A 21,943-nucleotide genomic window follows, 5' to 3' on the forward strand; every position below is an offset into this window, starting at 1 on the left:
AATTTAGCATTGTGATGCGAGTCGCAAATAGGAAGGGGAGACCCCTTCCTATTTCCGAGTCGCATTCACATTTTGCGAGTCGGTACCGACTAGCAAAATGTGAATGAGCATCGCAATGAGCATTTTGCATGGCGCAAACTGCGATTTTCGCAGTTTGCACCATGCAAAATGCTTCCTACATCTGGCCCTTATTTCTTTAAAATTGTATAAAGAGTCTCACTTGCTAAATATAGGTAAAAGCATACAGCTTAAGCAATATTATTTTCAGTAGCTCAGATTGGGGCAATGTGTAATACAGTGCAAAAGGCCAACCTGGCACATTTTGAACTGAAAATAAATTAGAGCTACATATACACTTTATATAATGATACCCGGATTTTACTAAAATACACATTAAGCATAATGAGGTGTTTCAAGACTAAGCATTGATCTCCTTTATACAAATATACACACTATCAGGTTCAGGGTATAGATGTATGGATGAGGGAGCTGTGAATGATTGAGCTTTAGTACCCTGCAGTGTACTGCTATAGATTCTGCGTCATGTGAATTTGTATCACCATCACATTTTCTTTCTGTTTTTCAGGTTCCTACCTTTAGTGTTCAAAGTGCTGACAGTACCAGAAGTGATGCACCTTTCCAGGTGGTGGGACTGCAGCAAACCTGGCAAGAAGATGGGCTGGCACTCTATGCATGCCTGGCCCCACTCCAGGACCCTCTCCCCGAGAACAGCCCTAAAACGCGGAAGCATAAGGTGAGTGAGTTTTATATTCCAGAGTTGTTTGGCCAGTGCTCATTGTAGTTGGTGATCATACTAAAGGTTTTTGTGGACAGCTTGTTATCAGGTCCATCCTAAAGCTGAGTGTTTAAAAACCAAAATGCCACAAAATCCAGCTTAGTGTCCTAAGTTCTGGGACATACGTATAGAATGTCCATATTTGAATGTTATCTCAGTCAGTTCATATGTGGATTCTTTGGCAATATGGTTGCTCCATAGAGGATGTCTTTAGAGCATGATCTATTTTATTGAGCTCCTTCAAGAAAGCCATTTTTCTACTTACCTGCATCTCTTCATTTTTCTGTCAGCTCCCAGTATTTCATCTTACAGTGAGAACTGGATGTCCTCATTGTGTGTGATCTGTACTTTAACAGCATCTCTCACACTTCTGGTTCATCTGGGTGTCACTGGCAGCTTTTGTCTATGACAGAGACCGTCTCGTGACAGCATTACTTGTCAAGCAATGTATTTTTCCTGTGTGGATAGTGTGCCTCAGAGCAGCTTTTTCGAGGAACAGCAGCAGTAGAAGGAAGTATCTCTGACTCCTTCATTGTTATTGCATTGATGTTTTGGTGCTTACTTGTCAGGCTATGTCTTTTTCCTGTATGGATAGTGTGGCTCAGAGCAGTCTGTTAGTGGAACTGCAGCAGTAGAAGGGGATATCTCTGGCTCCTTCTTTGCTATTGCATTGATTGGTGCTTACTTTCAGCCCAAAATTGTTCTGGCTGTCATGCCTTAGGTTAGTCGGACTGGAGGCATTACCCAATGCTTTGCATTGTTTCCTAGAGTGCCAGGAGAACCAGATGTCGCCTTTGTTACGCTCATCCTTATAATGGATGTTTTCCTTCCTGTAGGGTAGCTTTGTGTTTCTGGGAGGTGGTGCATCCGTCATATGTGATAGACTCTTACCTCCCAAATTTGCTGACCTTATCCAAAAATGTTATAGCTGTTGAGAGAAGTAAAAACTGCCGCAAATACTGGCTGTGATGTATGCCGCACAATAAAAGTAGTGTGAAGATACCAAACCTGGTCCTTGTGTCTCATTGCTATGACACCATGCAGGAATATCTTAGTGAAGAAGCCGCAGCCACCTCCTTATGTAGTGTGTTTACTTACTTTACTTACTCTTCCCTTGTTCCTTCAATTCTACTGCACAGGTTTAGCCTACGTGAAAGGAATTCTTGGCCACTGGAAGTTGACTGCTGGTCCCTCTCCCTTTGTAAGGAGATACCATTTTTTAGTCCAGTGGTTCGCCGCTGGGTTATTTCCAGGGCTACTGCTGTGCAGTATTCTTTGGTCAATCTGCTGATGACTTTAAATCTTTGTAGATTGTTTCCTTGCCGACTAGTCAGCCTGTTTCTGCATCACTCAATGGATCATTTGTTAAATTTTGAGTTTCTAATGCTTTTCCCGTAGGTACCTCACTATCACCTGGCGTTGTACAACTCAAGAGCATTCATTGGCACTGTACTCTGTAGTCTGAGAGTGGTCCCTTTTGGTCAGTGGTCTGTACATAAGACTGTCATGCAGTAGGTACGTTGCTTTGTGATCATTCCCCCAGTCTTGATAGAATTATTGTGCACCCATCAACCACTCGTGTTGTCTCAGACGTCGAAGTCTTGAGTATCACATATAAAACTAGTCCCTTCTCTTTACATCAATACTTCTGAAGAAGCTTCATTGAAAGTGTTGTATTCGGAAGTAAATATTTGTTCAATATGTATATAAAAGTCCCAGTGTGTATTTCTTGAGAAGGAAAAGGTGAAAGCATATCTGCGATAGGTGACATGTTGATCATGTTCTTAGCGGTAGGTTTGATCAAAAGCTAAACAATTTCATACAGACTCCCTTGTGTAAGTGGTATGCATCATTTGTTTGGGTGCAGTCACTGTGCAGATTAGGGCAGTGTGCCTTAGCTTATGTTCTCCTGTTTGCGTCTGAACACATCAAGCCATTCACATAATTGTTAAAGTTTCCAAACACCTGCCCTTTTCCTCTTCAGTGCTAATGGTGATCTATCTGGTGCTTACTTGTGTGATACAGCAACTTTATCCCACACATTGTCCCAGCAACATGAGGTATCTGTCATGCAGCATCTGTGTAGTCCAACGGCATATGCATTGGATTGGAGTTATGGCATTATTGGGGACCCATAAAAGGGCCCCAAACTCTCAGCACCGCATGCACAAACCATCGCCGTGCATTAGATGTTTTAGCTCTTCCTCTTCAGCGCATAGAAGTGTCTGTGTGATTGGTTTGCTTTGAGATGATTGTGAGGAAGCATGTTGCTCCTCCATGTACTGGAAATTCAGCATGGCGACACACAACCAGAGGAACAAAGCGGTGTGTAGTGCCTTGCAGCATTGTGTCCCTTGAATTTCTTTATGTATTATTCACACTGATCCTTGTTATGCAGAGATTCTGTTTGCTAATATTTCCTTTCCGGAGTGACTTTTTTTTCTATATTGTCTCCAACACCTTCCTTTCAAACTCTGGGAATCATCTTAAAAAATAAATGCATGGTAGACAGAATTTATTTACTGTCTGATGGCTGTTTGTGCCACACAGAGAGTTAAACGACTCTGTTTCACTAGCCAGTCAGTAGTCTGAGGGTGTGATATTTATTATCGCCTTCTAGTATTTGAAAGCTAAGATGAGCGACATAATTTGGATGAGTTCAAGGACATTGTTATGATCTTAGAGGAACATTTTAATATATCTCCGAATTTAGTGGCATATGTCACATTTTACATCCCCCCATAGAGTGCCCTTGAGTCTATTTTGGTATACCTTTTTGCTTCTGTGATACATATAATAATGTTGACTTGCTGACATTAAGCCTTGTTAGAATAAACACTGTCCATTGCAAAACATATAGGCGGTCATTCTGACCGCGGTGGGCGGCGGTAGCCGCCCGCCATGCGGTTACCGCCATTTAGCCGCTCCGCGGTCAAAAGACTGCGGAGGCCATTCAGACTTTCCCGCTGGGCCGGCGGGCGCCCGCCAAGGGAGCGCCCGCCGGCCCAGCGGGAAAGGCCCTGCAACACAGAAGCCGGCTCCGAATGGAGCCGGCGGTGTTGCAGGGGTGCGACGGGTGCAGTTGCACCCGTCACGATTTTCACTGTCTGCTATGCAGACAGTGAAAATCATGCTGGGGCCCTGTTAGGGGCCCCCTGCACTGCCCATGGCAGTGGCATGGGCAGTGCAGGGGCCCCCAGGGGCCCCACGACACCCGTTCCCGCCATCTTGTTCCTGGCGGTAAAAACCGCCAGGAACAGGCTGGCAGGAAGGGGGTCGGAATCCCCATGGCGGCGCTGCTTGCAGCGCCGCCATGGAGGTTCAGCCCAGCCAGGGGAAATCCAGCGGGAAACCGCCGAATCCCCTTTCTGACCGCGGCTTTACCGCCGCGGTCAGAATGGGCAATGAAGCACCGCCAGCCTGTTGGCGGTGCTTCCGTTGCCCGCAGCCCTGGCGGTCTTGGACCGCCGGGTCGGAATGAGGCCCATAGTGATGTCATTTGAGTCCATTCAAACTCTGAACATAAGGTCTCAATCACTTGTATATCTGATTCGGAAGGAATATTGGAAAAGAAGGTTTGCTGGTTGTATTCTTGCATGGAAAAGTGAGTCTAGCGGTTCTGTAAAATCCAAAGATGGTGTTACAGGTGTGGCTATTTTAACATTTGGATATCATAAAGAACTTCTTTGCTATTTCAGAGAAGATTGTGTTTGTGGCAAGATTGTTGTGTAGAAGTGGTAAGAATTTGGTCTTGGCAAATTTGAGGATGTATTTGAAGATCTAATTTAAGTTGTGGCATAAGGTGGTGTGAGAGAAAGCCAAGAGAGCACTGTTTAGTACCATTCAGGTTGATAGACAAAATGTCAAAGGATTTTCAGATTCTAGGTCGTTGTTATTATCTTTCAGTAATAGCAGAAGAAATGGAAACACTTAGAATCTGCAAACATCAAACCATGTAAATTAAGCTGTATTAAAATTACATTTCTTTGATATTTAGATGCACTGGTAGAATGAAAAAATTCTCAGCTATCATAATAAAGTTTAATTTCTATTAAGGACATGGAGGCAAAGATTATGCTAATCTTTTGTCACTTTTATTTGATACAGCAGCCATCTTGAATAAACAAACTACCTTTCCTATAAACCCAGGGAAAAGCAGAACAACAAACAACCAATCATACTGCATTCTCTTCCATATAGGCTTTCCGCTTTTTCCATGCCCCCTCTTTCTTTGTGCGACAGGTTCCATTCAAGTAGACAGATGATCGAACTGCCCAATAACTCCTGCTTGGAAGTTTAATTCTCTGCAAAAGAAAAACAATCCAGTAATAACTGTATACAGCAGATGTATATTGTCACGTTATCCAAACAGCAAATAGGTGTATAACATAACAGGTAGACTATTCATGAATGAATAACCATTACACTAAATAATTAAATCTCCCAGTGAACAAAGCATAAGAAATAAAATTACTTATACCTTACACGAGTAATCTATTCTTCTCCTGTGTTATGATTCCTGGAAAGAGGTGGAATAAACAATATATGCTTGGGAGGGAACACCTCCATTACAATACCTAGGAAATCTTTCATTCTGTGTCAGGACTGAAGACTCAGATTATGCTTGTTCAAAGATTGTCCACCACCAGGGACACCATGGGAGTTATTATTCCTGGAAAGGGGTGGCAATCAACAATATATGCATGGGAGGCTGTTGGAAATGGCCCTTTTTGCAGGGTTATCCCCACACGTTTTGCCTTCTCCCTCTTATTTTTTCTGATCTGTTTTTGCTGGTTTATTGTCTCTGCACCCTTTACCACTGCTGATCAGTTCTAAAGTGCAAGTGCTTTTTAAGGAAATGCCTCTTTGGCATGGTTACCCCCTGACTTTTTGCCTTTGCTGATGCTAAGTTATGACTTGAAAGTGTGCTGGGACCCTGCTAACCAGGCCTCAGCACCAGTGTTCCTTCCCTAAACTGTACCTTTGTCTCCACAATTATCACAACCCTGGCACTCAGGTAAGTCCCTTGTAACTGGTACCCCTGGTACCAAGGGCCCTGATGCCAGGGAAGGTCTCTAAGGGCTGCAGCATGTCTTATGCCACCCTGGGGACCCCTCATTCAGCACAGATACACTGGTTGCCAGCTTTTGTGTGCTGGTGGGGAAAAAATGACTAAGTCGACATGGCACTCTCCTCAGAGTGCCATGCCAACCCCACACTGCCTGTGGCATATGTAAGTCACCCCTCTAGCAGGTCTTACAGCCCTAAGGCAGGGTGCACTATACCACAGGTGAGGGCATATGTGCATGAGCACTATGCCCCTACAGTGTCTAAGCCAAACCTTAGACATTGTAAGTGCAGGGTAGCCATAAGAGTATATGGTCTGGGAGTTGTCAAACACGAACTCCACATTTCTATAATGGCTACACTGAAAACTGGGAAGTTTGGTATCAAACTTCTCAGCAAAATAATTGCACACTGATGCCAGTGTGCAATTTATTGTAAAATACACCCAGAGGGCATCTTAGAGATGCCCCCTGAAAACATACCCGACTTCCAGTGTAGACTGACTAGTTGCTGCCAGCCTGCCACACACCAGACATGTTGCTGGCCACAAGGGGAGAGTGCCTTTGTCACTCTGTGGCCAAGAACAAAGCCTGTACTGGGTGGAGGTGCTTTACACCTCTCCCTGCAGGAACTGTAACACCTGGCGGTGAGCCTCACAGGCTCACCCCTTTTGTTACAGCGCCACAGGGCATCCCAGCCAGTGGAGATGTCCGCCCCTCCGGCCACTGCCCCCACTTTTGGTGGCAAGGCTGGAGGAGATAATTAGAAAAACAAGGAGGAGTCACCCACCAGTCAGGACAGCCCCTAAGGTGTCCTGAGCTGAGGTGACCCTTACTTTTAGAAATCCTCCATCTTGTGGATGGAGGATTCCCCCAATAGAATTAGGGATGCCCCCCTCGCCACAGGGAGGAGGCACAAAGAGGGTGTAGCCACCCCCAAGGACAGTAGCCATTGGCTACTGCCCTCCCAGACCTAAACACACACCTAAATTCAGTATTTAGGGGCTCCCCAGAACCTAGGAAACTAGATTCTCGCAACATTAACCAGAAGAAGGACTGCTGACCTGAAGCCCTGCAGTGAAGACGGAGACGACGACTGCTTTGGCCCCAGCCCTACCGGCCTGTCTCCCAACTTCAAAGAAAACTGCAACAGCGACGCATTCCAACAGGGACCAGCGACCTCTGAAGCCTCAGAGGACTGCCCTGCAACCAAGGACCAAGAAACTCCTGTGAACAGCGGTCCTGTTCAACAACCTGCAACTTTCTTGCAACAAAGAAACAACTTTAAAGTCTTCATGTTTCCCGCCAGAAGCGTGAGACTTTCCACTCTGCACCCGACGCCCCCGGCTCGACCTGCGGAAAACCAACACTAAAGGGAGGACTCCCCAGCAACTGCGAGCCCGTGAGTAACCAGAGACGACCCCCCTGAACCCCCATAGCGAAGCCTGCAGAGGAAATCCAGAGGCTCGCCCTGACCGCGACTGCAAGGGACCCAACGCCTGGAACCAACACTGCACCCGCAGCCCCCAGGACCTGAAGGAACCAAACTCCAGTGCAGGAGTGACCCCCAGGCGACCCTCTGCCTAACCCAGGTGGTGGCTACCCCGAGGAGCCCCCGTACCTGCCTGCATAGTTGAAGTGACCCCCGCGTCCCTCCATTACTTCCTATCTAAAACCCGACACCTGTTTGCACACTGCACCCGGCCGCCCCTGTGCCGCTGAAGGTGTACCTTCTGTGCCTTCTTGTGTCCCCCCCAGTGCCCTACAAAACCCCCCTGGTCTGCCCCCCGAGGACGCAGGTACTTAGGCTGGCAGACTGGAACCGGGGCACCCCTGTTCTCCATTGAAGCCTATGTGTTTTGGGCACCTCTTTGACCTCTGCACCTGACCGGCCTTGAGCTGCCGGTGTGGTAACTTTGGGGTTGCCTTGAACTCCCAACGGTGGGCTACCTTGGATCCAACTTTGAGACTTGTAAGTGTTTTACTTACCTGCAAATCTAACCTTTACTTACCTCCCCCAGGAACTGTTGATTTTTGCACTGTGTCCACTTTTAAAATAGCTTAATGCCATTTTTACAAAGACTGTACATTATAGTGTGATTATTCAAAGTTCCTGAGTGAAATACCTTTCATTTGAAGTATTACTTGTAAATCTTGAACCTGTGGTTCTTAAAATAAACTAAGAAAATATATTTTTCTATATAAAAACCTATTGACCTGGAGTAAGTCTTTGAGTGTGTGTTCCTCATTTATTGCCTGTGTGTGTACAACAAATGCTCAACACTACCCTCTGATAAGCCTACTGCTCAACCACACTACCACAAAATAGAGCATTAGAATTATCTTTTTTTTGCCACTATCTTACCTCTAAGGGGAACCCTTGGACTCTGTGCACACTATTTCTTATTTTGAAATAGTATATACAGAGCCAACTTCCTACATGCTTCTTATATAAATTTTACTGGGATTGGTTTATCCATGATTGGTACATTTGATTTACTGGTAAGCCCCTAGTAAAGTGCACTATGCGTCCTGTAAATCAAATGCTACTAGTGGGTCTGCAGCACTAATTGTGCCATGAGAAGCACTGTGAACATGTCTCAGACCTGCCACTGCAGTGTCTGTGTGTGCAGTTTTAAACTGCCTATTTGACCTGGCAAATGTACCCACTTGCCAGGCCCAAACCTTCCCTTTTATTACTTGTAAGGCACCCCTAAGGTAGGCCATAGGTAGCCCCAAGGGCAGGGTGCAGCGGTGTGTTAAAGGTGGGACATGTACTGATGTGTTTTATGTGTCCTAAAAGGGAAATACTGCCAAATTCAGTTTTCACTGTTGCAAGGCCTATCTCTCTCATAGGTTAACATGGGGGCTGCCTTTTATTATCCTTAAAGTGCAGTTTCCCTTTGAGAGCAGATAGAGATGTGGAGTATGAACTCACAATTTAAAAATACATCTTTTGATAAAGTTGGTTTTTAAATTGCTTGGAAATGCCACTTTTAGAAAGTGGGCATTTTCTTGCTTAAACTATTCTGTGCCTCTGCCTGCTTGTGTATTCCACTTCTTGGTCCAACTGACAGTTGGGCTGTTGTGAATTCCCTCTAGACAGTGACACAAAGGGAACCGGGGTGTATCCTGCATATCCTGATGGGCCATCCGGGCTAGAGTGGAGGGAGGAGTGGTCATTTACACCTGAAAGGGCTGTGCCTGCCCTCATACAGTGCAGTCTCCGACCCCCTGGTGTGTGTCTGGGGCCAGGCCTGGGCAAGGCAGGATCACGTCAACAAAAGATACTGTCCTTTGAAGTTTGCCTACTTCAAAAGCATAAAGGGGTATACGTAGTGGACCCAAAACCCTACCCTTTTAGAATCTTTCTGGAATCAAGAGGAACCTCTGCCAAGGAGAGGAGCTGGAGGAAGTGTACTGCCCCTTCGCTGGGTTGGCCTGCAGTTGCTGTTTCTGCCTTAAAAGAGAGCAAAGGGTGAACTTTGCTTTGTATTCTACTTGAGAAAGTTCTCCAAGGGTTTGGAATAGAGCTTGCCTCCTGTTGGAAGTCTTAGGGATATCAAAGACATCAGTGTGATCTGCCTACAGCACTGGGAACTGTGTTTTGTGCTGTTCAAGAAGAAAAACCACAGCCATGCTGCCAATGATGCCGCTGGCCTGCACCGTGACCTGCCAATGCTGCACGGAGCCTTACTGCCCCGCTTCGCACCACATCCCTGGTCTCACCGAAGCAGTCATCTGACACTGCCACGGAGCCACTACTTGCACCGTGATCTGCAGGCCCCGCACTCCGACGTCGCCTTGCTCACACTGCAGCCTGGGCATCCCTGATGATGCCGCTCCTGCTAACACCGCCGCCGCTGCCTGCACCGTGGCCTGTGGACACTGCTTGTGAGGAACACGGAGCACCATCCCGCCCCGCAGCCTCGCCCCCCCTACACCAGCGCCATCAACTCCAGTGTCTGCACCGCGACCTGGGGATGCCGCACGGAGCCCGTACTGTGCTGCACCACCGACTTGGGCCTACCACCGACAGCACTTCAGCAAGGATGACGCTGCTGCCTGCACTGTGACTTGGTGACACCTCACATCGCACCGCCCCGCTTTACAGAGCAGCCCTGGTGTCACCGACGCCGCTGGATGCCGTCACCGAGCCGCTGCCTGCACTATGACCAGTGGGCACTGCACGTCGCATCATCCTTATTCACACCGCAAGCCTGATGCTATCCACACCGGCACTTCTGCCTTCATCAGCCCCGAGTTCTATCTGCAACGCGGGTGACTTCAAAGGCCCAACGACCCCCCACTGTCCACCGGAACCGACACCTTGACGCCAGTGATGCCACTCTCCGGGATCTCATCACAAGGATCACGCTGCCCTACAACTCCAAAGGTACTGTTAAGGGTCTTCCCAACCCCATAGGTGGCCCACGACACTGCAACCGTCCTGAACTGTTGGTTTTGTTGATCACGACGCCGTGATAGGCCCAGGTGGAGCTGTCGACTTCAAGGAACTGTCTTTTTAATTAATTCTTGCAAAATTCATATCTTATTTATTGTATGTTGGATGTTAATCGTATTTGGTCTTCTATTATATAGATGAATATGAGCTATTTTTCTAAAACTGGTGTGATGTCCTTTTGTAGAGTTTTCACTGCATTACTGTGTGTTATGTGCAAATGCTTTATACATTGCTTCTTAGATAAACCTGACTGCTCGTGCCAAGCTACCAAGGGGGTGAGCAGGGGTTATCTGAGCTTAGCATCTCCCTTATCCTGACTAGAGTGAGGGTCCCTACTTAGATAGGGTGCAAACCGACTGTCAACTAGAGACCCCATTCCTAACAGAGGCAATAATCCTCGCCTCTGTGCCCTTAATAAAATTGAAATGTTTTATTACAATAGCTAGGACATTTTTCTTTCTATATCATGACCGGAGGGTCGAATTATGCTTGTTAAAAGCTTGTCCACCACCAGGGACACCATGTGAACTACTGGTTTGAAGTAGAAGGTCTTGAATGTCGAGTCTGAAGACTCATCAGCCTCATTCAAGATGTCCTCCAGACAATTGCCCATGGCTCATGCCTTCAAAGCCATAGCACCTCTCGCAGAGTGTGCACCAAAAATGGAAATGTCAATTCCATCTTCCTGAAGAATACCCCTCACCCGTCAAGCAATGGGGGGTGGCAAAACTGCCTTAATCAGGTTACGCAAAGCAATGTACATTTGCCGTTCATCAGCTTGATGAATCTCTTTCATGACAGCTTCATAAGCCTTAATAGAACAACAAATAACTTAGCTTTCTGAAGAAAAGAAGGATAGGAATTCAATCTCAAATGACATTTCATCCTTCCTGAGAAAAGAACATTACCCCCTCGGGATGAAGACACCCTGAAATATCCAGGGCCCGATGTCAGACACTCTTTGGCAAGAAACCAAACACAATAACATTGCTGACATAACTGATAATTGCTTCCTGGATAAGTATTTCTTTTGTGGCCAAGAGACAAACAACTCAAGATCCCTATTAACATCCCATATTGATGAACACCTGGGCTTAGGAGGGATCGATAGCCGCACTCCTCATCATTTTCCTCACCAGCAAATGTTCCTCTACTGGAATACCATCAATCGTCAAATGGCCTGGTGAGATGGCTGACTGAAAAGTGTTTATAGGCCTGTAAGCCATCCCCGCCAGCACCAGGGATGACAAAAATTAAAAACATGAACAATTCTGATGCCAAGGGATAGGTGCAAACACCAAAGTAACCATCGGGCCCAAGCGGACTTGTATCTCATATTTGTCCCCTCTGCCCGGGCTTTGGACATGAGACCCTGAGCTGCTTACGAAAGTCCTCAGATCTTTCACATACCCCGGTAATCCTCCATGCCACAAGAGGTATTGGCCCTCCAGAAATGTTGTGCTGATTCCCCAGGGGATCCCAAAAGGATATCCTGTCTCCTCTGTAGAGGGAATGGAGAATCCCAAGAAAGTTCCATCATCACTGGAAACCATGCTTCAGACATCCACAACTGCAATATCACCACTAGTGACACCTACCGTCTATGCACTTGAGCTGTCAACCTCATCAGTAATGCGAATGGTGGGAACACGTAGCATGATTCCTCACTCCAGTCCTGCAGGAAGGCATCCATTGCTGCCACCTGTGGACCAGCTTTCCCACTGAAAAACTGGATTATGTGACAGTGGAGATGAGAGGCGAATACGTCCAATGAAAAAGGGCCCCAAAGCCTTTGAATCATCCTGAATACCTCCGGATTCAGTTGCCATGCATTGAGATCCTGAAGGTACCTGGAGTGCCAATCTGCTGCTTCGGTGGAACGCCCCGGAACATACTCTGCAGTAACTGAAGTCTCCCAATCCAGAAAAAACTGCCAGAATCCCTTCGCCAGTTCCGCTAGCGATTTGAAGATGAGGCCCCCCCAGGTGACTGATGTACCTTACTGCTGACATGTTGTCCATCTTCTGGAGTATCTAGCACTTGACATTATCGTTTGTCCAACAGCGAACTGCAAAGGACCCCGCCAGAAGTTCCAGGCAATTAATGTCCATGGACCGTTCTTCCGAAGACCACTTCTGCCTGTGGACAATCCTCCACAACTGGATCCCCCCACCTGAGAGGCTGGCGTAGGACACTGTCACTAGATGGAGACTGGAACCCAAGATGGCTCACCCATTCCAGGCATCCATGTGGTCTAGCCACCACCTCATCTCATCCTTGACCTTGTCGGTGAGAGGAAACTGAGCAGCATAGGACAGACCTTCTCACAAGTGATGTGCCTTCAATGTCCGTAGAGCCCTGTAATGGAGTGGATCTGGACAAATAGCCTAGATGGAGGACGCCAGCAGCCCCACAATCCTGGCCAAGTTTCTGAGGTAGGTCTGAGGACGATTTAAAGTTTTGCACAGTTTGTGCCGAATTTTCATCAATTTCTTGAGAGGAAGACTAAGCGTGGAAGCACTGGAATCAATGTCAAATCCAAAGAAGGAGGTCCTCTGCTGTGGACAAAGCACGGATTTCTGCTAGTTTTTCACGAAGCCCAACTTTTCCAACAAGTCCACCAACATCTGAAGATGATCTCCCAGGGTTTACAGGCACTGGTCCATTAGACGAATGTTGTCCAGGTAGACAATCAAGCAAATTCCTTGGCCTTGGAGGAACTCAACCCCAGGTTTGAGGTCTTTGGTGAAGCACCAAGGAGTGGAGGACAGACCAAAAATAAGAGCCTAAAACACGAAGACCTGCTGCTTCTATACAACCTGCCAAAACCTGTGATGAGGCGTGAAGACTCAAACTGTAAGTTAAGCATCTTTGAGATCCAGTTGAACAAGCCAATCCCCTGGATGTAGAAAGTCACGCAGAAGATGGATCCTGTTCATCTTGAAGTGGCGGTATACCAACCACCCATTGAAGTCTCTGAAATTGATCACCAGACATTTGCCCCCGTCCCTCTTCTCCAGCCGGAAGAAATTGCTCACAAACCCATTTGAATGCATGAAGGATGGGACAGGACCCTGTGGAGAGGAGCTCTGAAATCTCCTGATCAATCTGAGTGACCTGTGGCCCTGAACACCAAGAGGTGAGGTCTGACTGTCTAGGCAAGGGAACCCACAAGCTCCAGTCGGTAACCCTGGACAGTCTGAAGAACCCAAGCATCAGTTGTCAACTCCCTCCAGTTGCCAACCGTCCTCCCACATTTAGCTGGGAAGAAGGGAGAGTTCTTACCTTGGGAAGATCCTTGGGTGCGGCCACGACCACCATCTCTGCCTCTCTGTGCTCTTTGGAACAATAGGAGGAGTAGAATCCCCCAAAGCGTGCGGATTCTTGCCACTGGTTTTGATAGGAGTCTTGGCATTTCAGGACAGAAGTAGACAGGAAACATCCAGTTGAGCGCCCTCTACCAAGCCCGGCACCTCCAAAATGTTTGGAAGAAAGCATTTTCCTGATTGAGGCTTGCACTTTATCAATGGAATTTAAGGTCTGCACTAACTTTCCCAACTTCTTAATAGAGGGGTTTTCCAAACAATCCCCCTTGTGGTGCCGGCCCTGCCAGATCACCCAGTTTGGGGTCCACCTTAATAAGGAGAGACTGCCTCGGTTCTGCCAATAAGGTGCAATAGGCTTTTCCCAGAAGGATAACTGTGCGTTGAGTCCACCCCAAAAGGATCTTGTGTGGAATGAGGGATCCTGATTGCTTGCCCTCCTCTGCCATGTCAAGTATCTTGGTAAGGGGGCCTATGACGTCCAAAAGTTTATCTTGGCGTGACCACCAAGAACAGTCACTGCCCTTCTTCAGGTACTTGATGTACCTGGCCAAGAAGAAATTCATACTTTTGTCTGTCTCTGGCATTTGAGCTACCTTGACCTCCAGCAAAGGCCATGGACAGTCACTGTGATGATGAGCACGCACCTCCTTGTCAAGAGGCTTTCTTAAACGACTAACCACATAGGCTGCCACTTTGTTACTGGGGGACCACATGGAGAACCTGGGATAGAGCAAATACTCTGGTTCCAACATATCAGTCACTATGAAGTCTTGTGTGGTCTGAGGTGCCTCCCTGGACGAAGGGTGTCACGGGCATGAAGGACATGGGTCACCATTGAAATCGCCTTGCGAGTCATCTCAATCCCTGTGGGTAAAGTCTGAGAGGGAAGTTCAAGGGAATCCGGTTCCTGCAACCTAGGTTGCCACTAAAGGAAGGCCATCTTAAGACACTCTAAAGCCTCCTTATTGGATGCCCTTTTCCAGAGGTCGCTTAACTGGCGGCCGAAAAGATAAAGTCTGTTCAAGCAACTTTTGGGGTCCTTTTCTAGGGGCCTGTGCCAGACGGTTTCGTTTTTTCTCCAAAAGAGCCAGCGCTTAAGATACTGTGTGATGGATGTAGGAGTCCACGGCCTCGCAAAACTCTTCATCAAGAGGCATGAAAGAGATTGCTTCCTCTTCATAGTATGAGTCCTCCATGTCTGCCATTGCAGGAAGGAATATGAGGTTTGCGTACCTAGCATGATAGGCGAGACTGGGACTCTGGGGGACCAATCACCCTAGAAATACGTAGGGAAAAAGAAAACAATCAAAGGCAGGGCAGGTACCAAATCATTCCCAAGGTACCTTTATAGCATCGGTTACAACTCACCCCAAATATCGATAGTCTGCTGTGAAGGGGACCCTGGGGGATCAATTCTCTACAGACCCGCCCCCGGCGGTCGTGGCAGTCACTGCGTTATTTAGCAAAGTAGAAAAAACAACCAGGAAGCATACACTCTAATACAGATCCCAAGAGGCGTCCACGCACCAGGCTGCATGGGCCAAGAACAGGCCAATGCTCCATGACTCTCTGATACACTCCACTGCACTAGCAGATAGAGCGCCCATCGTTCATGGAGCCAAGACACCATCTTGGTGATCCGAGAGCGCCTTCTAGTGGCAAAGACTGCACTTAGGAGGCCACAACTCCACGCGAGGAGTACCGATGGGGAAAATCAACAGATTAGCACACGTTCATGTATCAATAGCGAACCTATAATGCCATACATGCCCCCAAAAGCAGCACCCACCTGAACAGCTTGCTCCAAGCAACCAAAAGTACAACAAAGATAAGGAGTCGAGGAGTTTTAACTCCTTCGCTGCCAGGCCTTTTCCCCCTCCTGTGCCAAGCCTTTTTTTGGCTATTTGGGGCAGTTTGCGCTTAGGCCCTCATGACTTTTTGTTCACATAAGCTACCCACGCCAAATTAGCGTCCTTGTTTTCCAACATCCTAGGGATTCTAGAGGTACCCAGACTTTGTGGGTTCCCCTGAAGGAGACCAAGAAATTAGCCAAAATACAGTGAACATTTTTTTTTTTTTTTTAAATGGGAAAAAAGGGCTGCAGAAAGCAGCTCGTGGTTTTTCCCCTGAAAATGGCATCAACAAAGGGTTTGCAGTGGCAAGATCACCATCTTCCCAGGTTTCAGGAACAGGCAGACTTGAACTGGAAAACCCCATTTTTCAATACAATTTTGACATTTTACTGGGACATACCCCATTTTTACTATTTGTTGTGCTTTCAGCCTTCTTCCAATTAGTGACCAAAAAGAGTGAGAAACCAATGCTGGATCCCAGAAAGCTAAACATTTCTGAAAAGTAGACAAAATTCTGAATTCAGCAAGGGGTCATTTGTGTAGATCCTACATGTGTTTCCTACAGAACATAACAGCTGAAATAAAAATAATATTGAAATTGAGGTGAAAAAAACAGCCATTTTCTCCTCGTTTTACTCTGTAACTTTTTCCTGCGATGTCAGATTTTTTAAAGCAATATACCGTTACGTCAGCTGGACTCTTCTGGTTGCGGGGATATATAGGGCTTGTAGGTTCATCAAGAACTCTAGGTACCCAGAGCCAATAAATGAGCTGCACCTTGCAATGGGTTTTTATTCTATACCGGGTATACAGCAATTCATTTGCTGAAATATAAAAAGTGAAAAATAGGTATCAAGAAAACCTTTGTATTTCCAAAATGGCCACAAGATAAGGTGTTGAGCGCAGTGGTTATTTGCACATCTCTGAATTCCGCGGTGTCCATACTAGCATGTGAATTACAGGGCATTTCTCAAATAGACATCTTTTTACACACTGCCTTACATTTGGAAGGAAAAAATGTAGAGAAAGACAAGGGGCAATAACACTTTTTTTGCTATTCTGTGTTCCCCCACGTCTCCCGATAAAAATGGTCCCTCACTTGCGTGGGTAGGCCTAGCGCCCACGAAAGGAAATGGCCCAAAACACAACATGGACACATCACATTTTTTCACAGAAAACAGAGGTGTTTTTTTACTAAGTGCCTACCTGTGGATTTTGGACTCTAGCTCAGCCGGCACCTGGGGAAACCTAGCAAACCAGCGCATTTTTGAAAACTAGACACCTAGGGGAATCCAAGATGGGGTGACTTTGACCAGGTTCTGTTACCCAGAATCCTTTGCAAACCTCAAAATTTGCCCAAAAAAACACTTTTTCCTCACATTTCGGTGACAGAAAGTTCTGGAATCTGACAGGAGCCACAAATTCCTTTCCACCCAGCGTTCCCCCAAGTCTCCCGATAAAAATGGTACCTCACTTGTGTAGGTAGGCCTAGCGCCCACGAAAGGAAATGGCCCAAAACACAACGTGGACACATCACATTTTTTCACAGAAAACAGAGGTGTTTTTTTACAAAGTGCCTACCTGTGGATTTTGGCCTCTAGGTCAGCCGGAACCTGGGGAAACCTAGCAAACCAGCACATTTTTTAAAACTAGACACCTAGGGGAATCCAAAATGGGGTGACATGTGGGGCTCTGACCAGGTTCTGTTACCCAGAATCCTTTGCAAACCTCACAATTTGACCAAAAAAACACTTTTTCCTCACATTTCGGTGACAGAAAGTTCTGCAATCTGACAGGAGCCACAAATTTCCTTCCACCCAGCGTTCCCCCAAGTCTCCCAATAAAAATGATACCTCACTTGTGTGGGTAGGCCTAGCGCCCACGAAAGGAAATGACCCAAAACACAACGTGGACACATCACATTTTTTCACAGAAGACAGAGGTGTTTTTAACAAAGTGCCTACCTGTGGATTTTGACCTCTAGCTCAGCCGGCACCTGGGGAAACATAGCAAACCAGTGCATTTTTTAAAACTAGACACCTAAGGGAATCCAAGATGGGGTGACTTGTGGGGCTTTGACCAGGTTCTGTTACCCAGAATCCTTTGCAAACCTCAAAATGTGGCAAAAAAACACTTTTTCCTCACATTTCAGCGACAGAAAGTTCTGGAATCTGACACGAGCCACAAATCTCCTTCCACCCAGCGTTCCCCCAAGTCTCCCGATAAAAATGGTAACTCACTTGTGTGGGGGGGCAAGTGCCTGCAACAGAAAAAGGCCAATAACTTGTAGAGATTAAGGGGATAGCACAGCGAGTTGATAAGCACATATTTTTCTTTTATACATCTTTTAGGCTGACTCTGCTTTGGGGTCCCATGCAAGTGAGGTATCATTTTACTTGGGGGACTGAGGGGAACGCTGGGTGGTAGGAAATCTGTGCGGCAGCGGTGATCCTACAAAGAAAAGTGAGGAAAATATGATTTCCTAATGCAAATTTTGAGGTTTGATGAGGAGTCTGGATAAGAAAATGTTGGGGGATCCAGGCAAGCCACAACTCTTTGGACTCCTTGGGGTGTCTACTTTTAAAACATGTCTGGGTTTGGTAGGTTTCCCTAGATGAAGGCCGCACCGGGGACCAAAACCATAGGTGCCAACCGCCCCCTCCAAACACAGGTAGTTTTACAATAGATCATTTTGGTGTGTCCACATACTTATGTGATGTTCCAAACACTAAAATTGTGAAAAGAAATGTACTTAGGTTATGTTAAAAAGACCCCTCACCCACCAACCAAGTTGGTGGCATGCTTCATCTTCGGGGTCCCACCCGAGGCACCTAGCGTGTCACAGGTGTGCTGTGACACCTGATTACAGCGGAGCAGGTTTTGTCATTTTTACCGCACATACTGGTTGGATTTGGCACGAGGGTGAGTGATGGTTCAGTGGATCAAATTTTATTAACAAGAGAATTTACAAAAATGAAATGCACTGTTAATAACTGAAAGGCCCAAAAACTGAACCAATGACTCACAGCTCGTGAGCTGTAAAGCCACGGCAAGGCACCAACCGCTTTACAGTCCATTCACACACCTTTCATACATGACGTGCACAAGACCATTCACGCCGCCAGCCACGGGCCCAGCACATTACAACACTCGCATCGACAGACAGCGCCACTCAAGGGCCCATCACTTACATACGCCCACATGCCTGATATAGCAATCACACCAGCTGATGGGAGTGTGTGGACTGGTGTTTGGCTGGCAGTGTGGCATCACTTTTTTTTTTTTTTTTAAACAAAGAAACCACTAACTAATTAGAAATAATTACAAAACTACAAACACAAAAGCTCTAACTAAGTACATGACAGAAATGCTAACCATGAAACTGAACACATGAAAATACAAAACAGACATGAGTTTACACTCATGGTTGTTCCCAGTAATTCTTCTGGGTGTGCTCATTCTTAAAACAACCACCCACACACAGCCCAGGCTTTAAAGGACAATCTAGGCAGTACATTAGAGTCTCCCTCCGGATACCTCTTCGAAAACACACTCTACATTTCTTAGCTGGAAAGTCTTTTTTGGGTGTGGGAGGAATGTGCTCTGCAAAGTGTCGATCTTTCAATCTAGCCACATCCTCCACCACTGCTTCTCTAGGAACTCTGGCCTGTTCCACCACAATAAGGCTCTCTATCACTGACTCCTGAAATTTCACAAATGTCATCTTTGACTCTGGAGACCTATCCTTAAACACAATAAAAGCATTAAAAGTTGCTAAGTGGAAGAGGTGAATTGCTAACTTCTTATACCAAACGTAAGACTTACGAATAGCAGTATAAGGTTCCATCCTTTGATCAACTCTATCTACACCTCCCATGTGCTTATTATAATCTAAAATGCACACAGGTTTGCGCACTTCAGCAACCTGGCCTCAAACAGTCACAGGGGAAGTACTCTCATCATGGATGGTACTTAGCATGTAGACACCCCTCCTGTCTGAAAACTTCAAAGCTAGCAGCTCATCATTCCGCAACGCACTGCACTTTCCCCTCTGAAGTTTTTTACAGACAAGCTCCCTTGGATAGCCTTTCCGGTTACAACGAATTGTGCCACAAGCAACAGTGTCCACTCTAAACAATTCCTTTAACAACTGCACTCCAGTGTAAAAGTTATCTACATACAAATGGTGACCTTTGCTGAACAGTCGTCTACCAAGTTCCCACGCAATTTTCTCAGTAACTCCAAAAGTGGGAGGACAACCAGGGGGGTCAACACTGGAATCCCTATCAGTGTAGACCCGGAAATTATACACATATCCTGTACTACTTTCAGACAGCATTTACAATTTAATTCCACATCGTGCCCTCTTGCTAGGAATGTACTGCCTAAAAACCAAACGACCCTTGAAGAGGACCAAAGACTCGTCCACAACTATTTCTTTGCCTGGAACATAGACCTCTGAAAACCGATCTACAAAATGATCAAGGAAAGGCCTAATCTTAAAAAGACGGTCAGAATCAGGGTGATCTCATGGCAAGGCTAATGCATTGTCAATAAAATGCAGCATCCTAAGAAGCAAATACCGATTACGACTCATTGTTTCAGGAAATATAGCTGTTGCCATCAAGGGACTAGTAGACCAATAAGAAGCCAGTGACGGATTCCTTATCAACCCCATCAAAAGAGTCAAACCTAAAAACCTTTTCATCTCCTCCAAATTTGTGGGAATCCACTGGGCAGCTCTAGAGTGTGGCCTAAGTCTAGCAGTGTTGTCCCTCAAATACTGCTCTGCATACAAATTAGTCTGCGCAACAATCTCTTCCAAAACACATCATCCACAAATAACTCAAAGAAATTGACAGGCAAAAAGTTCTCTGTATTGACTCTAGACCCCAGGAGACCAGCAAAGGCAGGCAACTCTGGCTGCTCCATGTTTGGGGCAACCCAGAGTTCAGGTCTTCTAACGGGAAACCTTTCAGCCCCAGGTTGCTGCACTAGTGGCACATCAGTGTCCTCCTCTGAAACAGGCCCTTCATCTGCACTGAGTGTGGATTCCTCATCAGAAGATTCCTCTCCGACAGAAACTTCACTGCCAGAATCTCTCACTTCCTCCTCTGCCTCAGATGCAGATTCCGTCTCATAATCATGATCAGACAATGACTCAAAAAGCATACCAACCACCTGCTGAGCGGTCATCCTGCGGATAGCCATGATCTTTCCTACGAAAATTAACTGGACAAATGCACCACCAACAACCAGCACTGTGTAATATAAGTAATAAAGTGTAGCTTTATTAGAGTTATAAACTCAAAAACTATACCGCTCACTTGCCTGAAAAAGCTTAAATCACCAGCAACGACTCTGCACAGACACAGCAATCAACAGCGATATCCTGCTAAAAAGAAAGAAAGAAAAACAAATTAGAAGCAAGACAACACAAATATCATTGTGCACAAATCTAAGGACAAACCTGCATTTAGTACACCACCTACAAACATGTCATTCATGCATGGCAACAATACTCCTTTGGAGTAAATTGTATTAACTTACCTAAAACATGCAGCTATGCAAACCGCAGGTCAACCAACACCAAAACTGCAAGGAGCCACAGCAAAGAAAGCAAAAGCTTTGAACTAGAACAAAAAGGAGGAAAAAAATTATCACAAATGCAAATACTTTGTCAGTTGACAAACATCCCACCATCAAGCATTTAGAAATTGGTGCCTAAGTGGATTCTGCCATAGGGGCAGATGGGCCTACTAAAAAATAGGCCTATCTGCCCCAAGGAGGGCAGAAAATACCTTTAGTAGTGTGTCCCCAGGGGGCGCGACCCTTGCCCAAGGGGCTACCCTCAAACAAACAAAAAACACACACACACTATCCCTGGTGCCTACGTGGCGTGTGCCCCCCTTGGGGGCAGATGGGCCCAACAGTTCAATACCCCCCACATAAATAAACATATAAAAAAAATCTCTGGCATTCTAGTGGTTTCTGCTCCCCTTGGGGGCAGATCAGCCTAAAAATAATAGGCCGATCTTCCCCCAAGGGGGGCAGAAATGGCCACAAGAAACATGCCCCCAAATGGGAGCGACCCTTGCCCAAGGGGCCGCTCCCCAACGCAAAACATTGCAAACATTAAAAAAATAAAATAATCCCTGGAGTCTAGTGGATTCTGCCCCCCTTGGGGCAGATAGGGCTATTATTTTATTACACCAGCAGTGTGTAATGATGTCAGCGCGCGATCGCGCGCTGATGTCATTATGTGGGGGAGGGCGGGGTGGAAGGGGAAGGTCTTCCACTTCCATCCCTGCCTTGAGAGGTTAGGGGGGGACCCCACGGAGGGAGCGCTAGAAGCACTGTGCCGCAGGACGTAACCACTACGTCCGCGGCACAGAAGGGGTTAACTGAAGGCTGATGGAGCAGCGAAGAAAGAAGGA

General features: G+C 46.4%; 1 protein-coding gene across 1 annotated transcript in view; it reads left to right on the forward strand.

Annotated features, from left to right (window-relative positions):
* DNAAF8 (dynein axonemal assembly factor 8) overlaps positions 1-21,943 on the forward strand; it is an 882,921-nt gene that overhangs the window by 307,965 nt on the left and 553,013 nt on the right. The window contains exon 11 of the mRNA XM_069210337.1: positions 587-754. Coding sequence (XP_069066438.1) covers positions 587-754 — 168 coding nt within the window. The remainder of the gene's footprint in view (positions 1-586; positions 755-21,943) is intronic.

The sequence above is a fragment of the Pleurodeles waltl genome, chromosome 10, assembly GCF_031143425.1.
Source record: "Pleurodeles waltl isolate 20211129_DDA chromosome 10, aPleWal1.hap1.20221129, whole genome shotgun sequence".
Lineage (NCBI taxonomy): Eukaryota > Metazoa > Chordata > Amphibia > Caudata > Salamandridae > Pleurodeles > Pleurodeles waltl.